The sequence below is a fragment of the Leishmania braziliensis genome, chromosome 25 (genome assembly GCF_000002845.2).
Source record: "Leishmania braziliensis MHOM/BR/75/M2904 complete genome, chromosome 25".
NCBI lineage: Eukaryota > Euglenozoa > Kinetoplastea > Trypanosomatida > Trypanosomatidae > Leishmania > Leishmania braziliensis.
In genome coordinates, this window is record NC_009317.2 from 622,217 (window position 1) to 632,801 (window position 10,585).

The 10,585-nt window shown below is 57.1% G+C and overlaps 4 protein-coding genes across 4 annotated transcripts; all 4 read right to left on the reverse strand.

The window, feature by feature from the left end:
- Nucleotides 1–75: 75 nt before the first annotated feature.
- On the reverse strand, nucleotides 76–1,881 carry LBRM_25_1680 (conserved hypothetical protein; the record flags this gene model as incomplete). Its single annotated transcript, XM_001565622.1, has 1 exon — nucleotides 76–1,881. The coding sequence occupies one exon, from the start codon at nucleotides 1,879–1,881 to the stop codon at nucleotides 76–78; it is 1,806 nt and encodes a 601-aa protein (XP_001565672.1).
- Nucleotides 1,882–3,087: 1,206 nt separating this feature from the next.
- LBRM_25_1690 (conserved hypothetical protein) lies at nucleotides 3,088–3,723 on the reverse strand (the record flags this gene model as incomplete). Its single annotated transcript, XM_001565623.1, has 1 exon — nucleotides 3,088–3,723. The coding sequence occupies one exon, from the start codon at nucleotides 3,721–3,723 to the stop codon at nucleotides 3,088–3,090; it is 636 nt and encodes a 211-aa protein (XP_001565673.1).
- Nucleotides 3,724–5,029: 1,306 nt separating this feature from the next.
- Nucleotides 5,030–5,932, reverse strand: LBRM_25_1700 (putative succinyl-CoA synthetase alpha subunit; the record flags this gene model as incomplete). Its single annotated transcript, XM_001565624.1, has 1 exon — nucleotides 5,030–5,932. One exon carries the CDS (start codon nucleotides 5,930–5,932, stop codon nucleotides 5,030–5,032), a length of 903 nt encoding a protein of 300 aa, XP_001565674.1.
- Nucleotides 5,933–9,487: 3,555 nt separating this feature from the next.
- Nucleotides 9,488–10,390, reverse strand: LBRM_25_1710 (putative succinyl-CoA synthetase alpha subunit; the record flags this gene model as incomplete). The annotated part of the gene is made up of 1 exon (XM_001565625.1): nucleotides 9,488–10,390. The coding sequence occupies one exon, from the start codon at nucleotides 10,388–10,390 to the stop codon at nucleotides 9,488–9,490; it is 903 nt and encodes a 300-aa protein (XP_001565675.1).
- Between the last annotated feature and the right edge of the window lie 195 nt (nucleotides 10,391–10,585).

Here is a 10,585-nt window from a genome sequence, read left to right on the forward strand (position 1 = left end):
CAATGACAGACACTCGCTCAGCCTTTCCACAAAATCACTTTTCACTCCGCGCCCCCTGGTCAATGCAAAACGCCTCTATGCGGAGTTGCGCTGAAAGGCAATCCACAGGTTATGCTGCTTCGCAGGTAGCAGTTTCAGCATCTCGCGGGCCAGCTCCACCTCCTTCGACACCTCTGCATCCAGCTCTTTTGATAGCGGGTTCTTGTCATAGAATTCAATGGCGCGGTTATAAGCCTTGCACGAGACGCCGATGCTATCATACTCCTCCTTGGGGGTGCGGTGTATGTAGCTGAGCTGCACCTGGGCACGACGCATTAAAGCCCTGAAGAAGGGCAGGCGTGACTCCTCTTCCAACACATCCGGCAGGACGTGCGTTGTGGGGTGGCGCCATGTTTCGCAGAAGCGCTCGTAGTACCCCAGTGTCTTGCGCACCACCGCGTTGAACGCCTTGTCCTTAAGCGGCTTCTCATCGAGCTCTGGCTGTTTGCGCTGCTGCACCCTCATCCGCATTTGGTCCTCGTAGAGGGAGCCAAGATCGTAAAGTAGCTGGCGCACCACCACCGGATAGGCGTTGAAGCTGAGCTGATCTGGGAACTCCTCGAGTAGATGCACCTGGTGCTGCGTCATGGCGATGCGGCGTGCGCGGTTGGGCTCGAACAACTGCAGCGCGGCGTACAGCTGCACCATATCGCGCGCAATGTCGATGTGCTCGGTGCAGAACGACTCGAAGGGGCGACACGCCTGCGCCTCCTGCAGCCGCTTGATTCCCTCCTTAAAGCACGTGCGCGCCTCATCGAAGGTGATAATAGGCGGCTGAGTCTGCAGCGGCGGCATCCCAGGGAAGTCTCGCCAAGATTTCTCCAGCTGCGCTACCACGTCATCGTTCTCGTTGCCTGGTTCGCGGCCTGTAAGAAGTCCGCCATAGTGGTGCAGGCGGTGAAGGTAGAAGCGACCAAAGGCCCATGCGACCAGTCCCTTGGCGTCTTCTGGGTCCTCGCTGACCGGCATCAATGTCTCCCCGGCGACAAGGCAGTGAAAAGCTTTGTCGTAGGCAAAGTGGCTGCTGTAGAACCCGCTGAGCTGAAGAGCGTTGGTGGCCCACGACTTCCTGTTGAACTCCTGTTTGTTCAGCAGCTGATAGTACATAGTACGGTGGCAGTACTGGGAGGCGGTGGTGGTGTTCTGCTGAGTGGTATGCAGTTGTGCCATGAAGAAAAGCGTAGCGGTGTAGCTGCTGTCCATGTAGAAGCGCAAGAGTGTCGGCGCTACACGGTCGGCCGCGATCTCGCCAGTGCGGAGGGTGCCGTCTTCGCTGAGGGGCACCTCTGTAATGCTACAGTGGACTGGCTGGCCTTCCCACCAAGCGGCCCACTCGTCGTACAGGGCTTCTGATCGGTCTAGCACCGTCTTGGCTTTGCTCAGGTCCACTTTGGAAAGGTAAAGACCGAGAGCGTTGTGCACGGCCATGTACTCCACGCACCCTGCGTACCCAGAGGACGCTGTCATTGAGCACGTGACTGAAGTGCTGTTGAGAATGGCGTCCTGCTCTACCGCCTGCACCTTACAAACCTCATCGGGGGATGGAAGCACCGCTGCTGCGCGCCACTGCATCACTTGATAAGCACGGCGAACCTCCTCGTAGCCTTCTTTTTCCTCCTCCACCTCCATCATTGCAATGCCAATGAACACGAGACATTGGCAAAGTTGCTCGAGCGCGCGAGGGGAGGCCTCAGCACGGTAGACATTCACAATCGTCTCACGTAACTGCACTGCCTGGCGACGTGCCTCAAACTTTGGTTCAAAGATGTTAGAGGCGGGCCCCTCGCTGGCGTTGAGGATTTTGATTGCCTCGAGGGTAGTGTGGAAGTTAAGTGGGTCCATCCACTGACGGAGAGGGAAGAGGGGGTAATTGGCGCGTCTGAAGTATGTGTGGTGTAGTAGGGATGATGAGAAGAGGGAAGAGGGTGAGGAGGGGGAAGTAGTGTCACGGGCGACTACTCTACTCCGGCTGTGATCACTTTTGCGTGCGTGTGCTGATGAGCGCAAATGGGGAAGAAGGGGGGGGGCCGCGGTGTGTGAGTGTTTTGGGGGGATGAGTAGGTTGCACAGTCAGACAGGACCTACGCCGCATGTCACTCGGTCACCCAGACATCTTGTTTAGGGGGAGGGGGAGGGGGGGGGTATTGCCACTGCCTCTGTCTCAACTCTCTGCTCCCGTGCCACAGCGTTACAGGGAGAGATGAAGTGAATGCGGTATAAGTGACTGTTGGATGTGTCTCCTACACGTGTGTGCGTGTGAGCTTTCGCACACTCCGATGAGAGAATACAGATACCACCCCTTTTAGGCCACACTCAGCTTAGCATCTTTAATAACAACACGCACACACACATGGATGTGGCTCGGGTTGCACCATCACACCACTCTCATTTGTTATTGCTGTCATCAGTGTGCCGTTGTTGCACATACGTAGCCACTTAATGACAGCTTAACATCAGCAATTCATGAATCTGCTTAGGTGTACCTCCGTTGCTTCGTCCCCAACATAGTGCTGTCGTCGTTCATTGAGGCTGCAAAAAACTTCAACGAGGACGCGAGACAGGAAGAGAGAAGAGTACAGAGAGGAAACAGCGCAGCCCACATGCGTGGGTGAGTGCGAGCGGGGCGTGGCAGAGAGCAGGCAAGAGGGGTGGGGACAGAGAGAGGCGTCAGGAAGGGTGAACGAGTGTAGTGTGCGCACCTCGAAGAGGGTCAGTAAAGAGAGTGGCCGCCGGCTAGAGCGTTGCAGAGTCTGTAAGGTAATTTATTAGCAGTCACAGATGCTAGCGGCGCCGTTCAGTTTGTACTGAGGGGGTGCTCGTGCTAGTGGGTCTCCACGTGCCCAATGCCACCGGTCCTAAAAAAATTGTGCATCCTTCTCCTCTCCCGCTGCCCAGCTGGTTGCACTCACCGCCTCCCTATACGACACGCCTTCTTCCTCATCCATCGACACAGACACGCATCTTCACCAAATTTGTCCAGTCCGTTTGCTCATTTCTGAACATCAAGGGGTGAAAGGGAAGAGACACACATCAAATGTGGCACACCGTCTACCAGCCTGTCTCATCCTCATTCTCTTCCGTGACGGCGGCGCCACCTTTGTCCTCAAAGTTAGACAGATCGAGGCCGCTCTGTGTAACCGGCGCCTTCTCCACCGGCTTCGTCTTTGTCTTCGCCGCACGCTTGAGCTCCTCACGCAGACGGTGTACCCTATCCGCCTCCTCGTTCAGCAGCTGCGTGTTCGTCAGGTGGCTGGTCAAGCGCTCAAAGACTTCCAGGATCAGCTTGTCGTAGTGGGAGGATTCGGAGAAGGACGTGAGACGATCGGCAATCATGGCGCCTACCCGGTCCACGTCCACGTCTGCAACCAGCTTATGGTTCCCAATGAGCTCCTCCGAGCTTCCTCCGCGGAGAAGGGTGCTACCGGAGGCGATGTCGTTGGCCACCTGTCGCATGTCTGCAATCGCACGCTCCACATCCTCTGGCACCGCCTCTTCCTCTTCTTCCTTCCTCACTGGGGCACGAGTGACCAACTTCTTCTCTAAGCGAGCTTTGCGAGCGGCCTCCTCGGCGATGGCCTTCTGCTCCTCTTCTGCGGCCTCGACCTCCCAGTCATCCGCAGCGTCGTCGTACTCGTCATCCTCATATCCGAAGTTGTCGTGCTCGGCATTGTCGTAGTTGTCCATGATCCTCTGTGAAGGGACGGGAGTAGGGAGGGCTTGTGTTGGAGGTGGAAAGTGACGTCGCCACTGCTGCGCTTTTTTTTCTAGACGGGGTGGAGAGGCTGTTGCGAGCAGATTCTGTGTGCTTGTGTGGGGGGTGGTGGTGGTGGTGGTGGTGGTGGTGGTCAGGGAGGGGGCAGGAGGAAGGGACGAGAGAAAGAGGATAAGGGGATGGGAAAAGAAAGCAGAATTAAGATAATAAAGGACGCAGTGAATCGCTCCATTTAATACGGCCTCAGTCTCCTGTGCGTGGTGGGGTCCCCAACGATAGCCCACACACGACGACGCCAGGGAGGGGAGGGGCGGACGGTGAAGAAGGCAGTGGTGGTACTTCAGCATGAGTGAAGGCCGCAACGGTGATGTACGATGGTCAGTGCCCACCGTATAATTTCTGTCATCTACCTGTGCACTCTCTTTCGTTGTTGCTATCAGTCTTCACAAGGCGACATTGCTGCCCATCAAGTCGCTCTGTACTTGTTAAACACTCTCCAACGCACAAACATCCGAATACGCACACACCGATAGAGGGCTGCACACACACACACACATATGGAGTCTCAGTCGCTACAGATGTGTTCTGCACGCGCTTCTGCCTTCCCTCTCCGCCCCCCTCCCCCTCCCTTTATCTCTGCCGCTTCGCTTTGCTTGACAGGCGTCTAGGCAAACTCGCCAGTTATTCGAAACAGAGACGCGCACAAAAGGGGTGGGAGAGGGGTGTGAGACGGGCATCCCAACACGAGGTGACATTGCTCAGCACAAAACACAACTAAAAGCCAGGAAAGAATAGAGAAGCAAACGAAAACACTTGGCGCCAGAAAAGAGGCCAAAGCGAAAGGCACCCATGTAGATGCACACCCACGGCCACACCCACCAAGCCGATGGTGAGATGCGCTGTGTGTGTGTGTGTGTTTGTGGGTGAATACAGAGACGAGAACTTTAGCTGGGTTATCCCTCCCACCTCTCTGTCCCGTCCCACAGATAAGCAACCACGATGATGAGTCCACGAGCACGATACAGAAGAAAAACTCAAGAGATGTGAAAAATTCTCGTCTTGCCCGCCCACGCGCATATCCACACAGCCACACGCCTAAAAAGCAAATTCAAAGGCTCTTCCAGCGTGGGCGAATGAGCCTGCAGCATCGCTGGGAAGATGCAGTCGCTGAACGCGCCTCGAGGGTACGGCCGACAGAATTCTCTTTGCGTCTCCACGCCTCCCTGCGTATTGATAACCGCACCGAAGCACGTGAGAGTGTGCCACCAGTGACACCGTTTATGCCTTTGTGGCGAAGAGCTCAGCCATGTGCTTGCCGAGGTGCGCCGGCGAGTCGGAGACGGTCACGCCGGCTGCGCGCAGCGCCTCCTTCTTGCCCTTCGCGGTGCCCATCCCGCCAGACACGATGGCGCCGGCGTGGCCCATGCGGCGGCCCGGCGGCGCCGTCGCCCCACCGATGAAGGACACGGTCGGCTTCTTGATCGGACTGTTCTTGATGAAGTCCGCCGCTTCCTCCTCTGCCGTGCCGCCGATCTCGCCAATCAGGATGATGCCCTCCGTCTCGGGGTCATTCAGGAACAGCCTCAGGCAGTCCACCATGTTCGTGCCGTTGAACGGGTCGCCGCCAATGCCGACGCACAGCGACTGGCCGAGGCCCACCGCCGTCGTCTGCGCAACCGCCTCGTACGTCAACGTGCCGCTGCGTGACACAATGCCGATTTTGCCCTTCTGGTGGATGTGGCCGGGCATGATGCCGATCTTGCATTCCCCAGGCTTGATGATGCCTGGGCAGTTGGGGCCGATCAGGCGCGTCTTGTTCTGTGACAGCAGCATCGACTTCACGCGCAGCATGTCCCACTGCGGGATGCCCTCCGTGATCACTACAACCAGCGGCACCTCCGCCTCCAGAGCCTCCTCGATCGACGCCGCGCACAAAGGTGCAGGCACGTATAGCACAGACGCAGTCGCGCCCGTCGCCTTCACCGCCTCCGCGGTCGTCGCGAACACCGGCACCCCCAGCGCAGTCGTGCCCGCCTTCTTCGGGCTCACGCCGCCCACGACCTTGGTGCCGTACGCCATCGCCGCCTTCGTGTGGAAAGAGCCGGCCTTGCCGGTCATGCCCTGGACAATCAGCTTCGTGTCCTTGTTGATCCAGCGGCGGATGGCGGAGCGGGCGAACATCTTGAGAAAAGGAGCGGAGAGGATGATGCGATGGCGAAACAGGGCAATCAGTGGAGGAGTCAGGAAGAGATAGGGCTAAGAGAGGTAAGAAGATCGTGTCTCCAGACGAAACGTAGGAAGTAAAAAGCTAAAGAAAACGATGCGACAGTATCACAGAGGTGAGGGACGGATACAGCACTGTACGCTGGGAAACAGGTTCAGCGTGAGGGGTGGGGGGATGTCAACTGATGGGGAGAGAGGGGAAGGGCGTAAAAAAAAGGAAGTGGAATTGGGTGTAGTTACTTGGCTGTTGTGTGGGCGCGTAGCTTCTCTGGTGTGTACATGAGCGGGGGGCCTCGTACGGTGTTCAGCGAGGGTTGGTGGAAAGGCGAGCGGAAATGAGAACGATGGCGGTCTGTTTGTGATAGTGATTTGAGTGGCGCGCTGTTAATACGGTGCTTTTGAAGCTGTGAGTAAAGTGAGGAGATACGAAGCAGGAGAAGCGCGGAGGGTTGAGGGAGTGAAGGGGAGCAGTTTAGCCCACCCCATCCAATGTGAGAATGCGAGCGAGAGGCTATGTGGCAAAGGACAGGTGGAAAAACAACAACAACGGAGGGAGGTGGTGCGCTTGACTGCATCAGAGGGCAATTCACTCAATGACTTCCTCCCTTTCCCCCGCCCTTGTTTCTCATAATAACAAACAAGAGGGGTTATGGTGCCCCGATATCTTCATTGAAGCCGCCGCCGATGGGGCCGTTGGCGATATCGCTATGGAACCGTGGGGCAGGCAGCAGCTTATTCGCCTCCCACTCCTCTTCCTGCGCATGTGCCTCTGTGTACTGCTACAGCCGCCGCCGCCGCTGCTACCACGGCGCTCGCGGGGTACGAGGGAGTAAGGGTGACTTCATTTTGCGGTTGTTTGTGTTACGACGAAAGAAAAACGTCATTCCTTCGCCTCATTTGGATTCAGCAACACTCCTTCTCTCTCCCGCTGCTTTCCGCTTCTGCAATACACCCGGGTCCACACACAGACCCACATACACTGGCACATGGAACATGGGGCGAGAAGAATGGAGCCACAAGCTCGGCGCTTCCTCTACCTGTCACCTGGCTTAGGGAGAGGGTGAAAGATGAAGGGAGCAGGGGTGTGGGGATGCGGCTGTGTGGAGAAGACACATGCACACACACGTACGAAAACAACAACAACAGGGAAAAGGTGGCAAAGAGGAAGCCGGAGGGACTTCGGTACCGCAGAGGACAAAACGGCGCCAGAGAAAAAGACAACAGGGTTTTGTGAGCCTTGATGAGGTAGCCCGCAATGCGCCGTCGCCGACACACACGCGCACGCGCCTGCACGCCCCGCATCACAAGACCAAATGTAGAATAAAGCAAAACGAAGACCTCCGCGAAGGGAAAAAGGTGTGGGTGTGCATCCCCCCAAAAGGAAAATGTTATCCAAAGACTGGCACGCGCACACGGACCTCACGCAGACACACAGGGAGAGCCATAAAGCGAGTCTTTTGATGCGGGAAAAGAAAGTACAAAGAGGAGACGAAGCACAAAAGAGAGTCACTCACACAGACAGACAGACAGAGATAAACCGCCCCCACGAGACCACGGCAGTAGTGCTACTTGCGCGAAGCTGTGATTTGGTGCATCGTTATAGACGCGCACACAGCATGCACGTGAGCAGGCTCAACCACACAGAGAGGTATGCGTGCATGTGGAGAGTGCCTCCTTGGGTACGTACGCTCGTGCTGTGCGCGCCCTACCGACATACCCTACCGGATGTGAATGAAGGTGCGAAAAAAAGCGGAGGCGGGGCGAGAACAGCAGTGATGGGTACGGCGCATGACACGGCGTGGACGTTACACACCTCCTTCCACCCACTCCCTTCTTTTGGTGGACCTCCACTTGATGTGGAGAATGACCGGAGAGGGGTGGGCAGAAGAGAACGAGCGAGTTGGTGATCGGCATTCACGCACATCCACTCCGAGAAAGACGATACAGACACTCAAGAAGCGCTGGCAAACAAAGAAGAAAAAGTGCTCTGCATGTCACGGCCCGCCTCGCCTACGCACGAACATCGTTTTCTCCCGTGTCGATCAAAAAATATTGCCGCGCTATATGACTGTCTCTGTGCATGTTTAGGTGTGCATATGAGCGCTTATGACGTTGAGGATGCTCCGGTACGTACCGTCCCTCCTTCCAGAGAGTAATAAGAGAAAAATCAGCACAAAAACGCTGAGCGAATTTGCTCCCCCTCCCCACCTTCACCTGCGTTGGCCTTCCATGCGCTGTTGTTGTCCGCCCGCTTCTCACCCACTTCCGCGTGTGTGTGTGCGCATGACTTGCGAGAGCCTCATTTGCACTTGGAGGAAGTAGGCGTAGGCAGTGAGTGAGCAGCAGACGGTTAGAGACGCAGGCTGTCGCACACAAATCGTTCATTGGTGCAGACATGTTGACATGCACTTCTAGACACACAGCCACAGACGCGGAGGGAAGGAGACACAGACACACACAGGGTACGGAAGCCCTGGAGAGGACGCGCATAAAAAGAACGGTGTGAAGCGCACGAAGACTCTTAGAACCAGATGACCGCTTTGCCATGTCGCCCACAAGGTGGAGGAGGGCCGAGGGCGGGAATCCACTGATACAGGAGCCTGGGAGCAGGAGGAGGGAGAGATCGATTCGATGCATCCCAAACTTCTGTGTTGTTGACTGGACCTCCGGAGAGCGGCGCAAGAAGGGGGGGGAGCAGTAGGGCCGAGAGAGGAAAGCAAGTTCGCCTCAGAAATAAGCCAAAGCGACTGAAAAAACAGGACAGCGGCCCATGAGAAGTCCCTCTCGCGCATTTCCTCTATTTCCTTTGCGCCATTGCCTTCTAGCATGCACTTCCCTTCGGCACCGAGGCCCACCCACATTCTCCCTATCCTGACCCACACTCGAGATTAACCACCGTGAGCCTCTCTCCCTGGATTACGCCGGCAGACAAAAGCGCGCGTGTCCTCACCGACCTGCTCAACCGTCCGGCGCTGCTAACCCACTCGCATTCCCTCACCTCCTCTCTCCTGCGATGCACACCCGCGTTTCGTGCTTTTACACTTCTTCTCTGCGTTTTTTTATCGTTGGAAACGTACAGCCCAACCTACACACACACACACACAAGGCGACAATACACACTGAGACGACACCTCCCCCTGGAGCATCAGTCACTTGCTTGGATTTTAATGTGCATCCTACACAGTGAAGACATCCAGAAGCAGAGAGATCAAAAGACAGCGGATCGTGTGAGAGCCGGAAGCCCAACGCTACGCAAAACAAGAGCGAGACACAGTGAGAGAGAGAGAGAGAAAAAAAAAGCGCCAAAGGTGTGAGGAGCCAAGAATCCCCCTACACACCTATAACCATGCCGTCGGCGGTACAGCACACGCTAAGCGGCCAGGAGGGAGGAAGATGCAGTCACTGAACGCGCCTCGAGGGTACGGCCGACAGAATTCTCTTTGCGTCTCCACGCCTCCCTGCGTATTGATAACCGCACCGAAGCACGTGAGAGTGTGCCACCAGCGACACCGTTTATGCCTTTGTGGCGAAGAGCTCAGCCATGTGCTTGCCGAGGTGCGCCGGCGAGTCGGAGACGGTCACGCCGGCTGCGCGCAGCGCCTCCTTCTTGCCCTTCGCGGTGCCCATCCCGCCAGACACGATGGCGCCGGCGTGGCCCATGCGGCGGCCCGGCGGCGCCGTCGCCCCACCGATGAAGGACACGGTCGGCTTCTTGATCGGACTGTTCTTGATGAAGTCCGCCGCTTCCTCCTCTGCCGTGCCGCCGATCTCGCCAATCAGGATGATGCCCTCCGTCTCGGGGTCATTCAGGAACAGCCTCAGGCAGTCCACCATGTTCGTGCCGTTGAACGGGTCGCCGCCAATGCCGACGCACAGCGACTGGCCGAGGCCCACCGCCGTCGTCTGCGCAACCGCCTCGTACGTCAACGTGCCGCTGCGTGACACAATGCCGATCTTGCCCTTCTGGTGGATGTGGCCGGGCATGATGCCGATCTTGCATTCCCCAGGCTTGATGATGCCTGGGCAGTTGGGGCCGATCAGGCGCGTCTTGTTCTGTGACAGCAGCATCGACTTCACGCGCAGCATGTCCCACTGCGGGATGCCCTCCGTGATCACTACAACCAGCGGCACCTCCGCCTCCAGAGCCTCCTCGATCGACGCCGCGCACAAAGGTGCAGGCACGTATAGCACAGACGCAGTCGCGCCCGTCGCCTTCACCGCCTCCGCGGTCGTCGCGAACACCGGCACCCCCAGCGCAGTCGTGCCCGCCTTCTTCGGGCTCACGCCGCCCACGACCTTGGTGCCGTACGCCATCGCCGCCTTCGTGTGGAAAGAGCCGGCCTTGCCGGTCATGCCCTGGACAATCAGCTTCGTGTCCTTGTTGATCCAGCGGCGGATGGCGGAGCGGGCGAACATCTTGAAGTAGGCAATTGCGGAGTGTTAAAGAAATGTAGTCAGAAGGGTGTTGTCAATGTATTTCAGAGGAGAAGCTTACATGCCGGACAATAAATCCTGCTCAGCTATGAGTTAATGGGCGGTGAAGGCAGTAGATGGAGGTCGATGTGTTCAAGAGGAGCAGTCATAATTGTGCAGGAGATGCGTGAGCGCCTC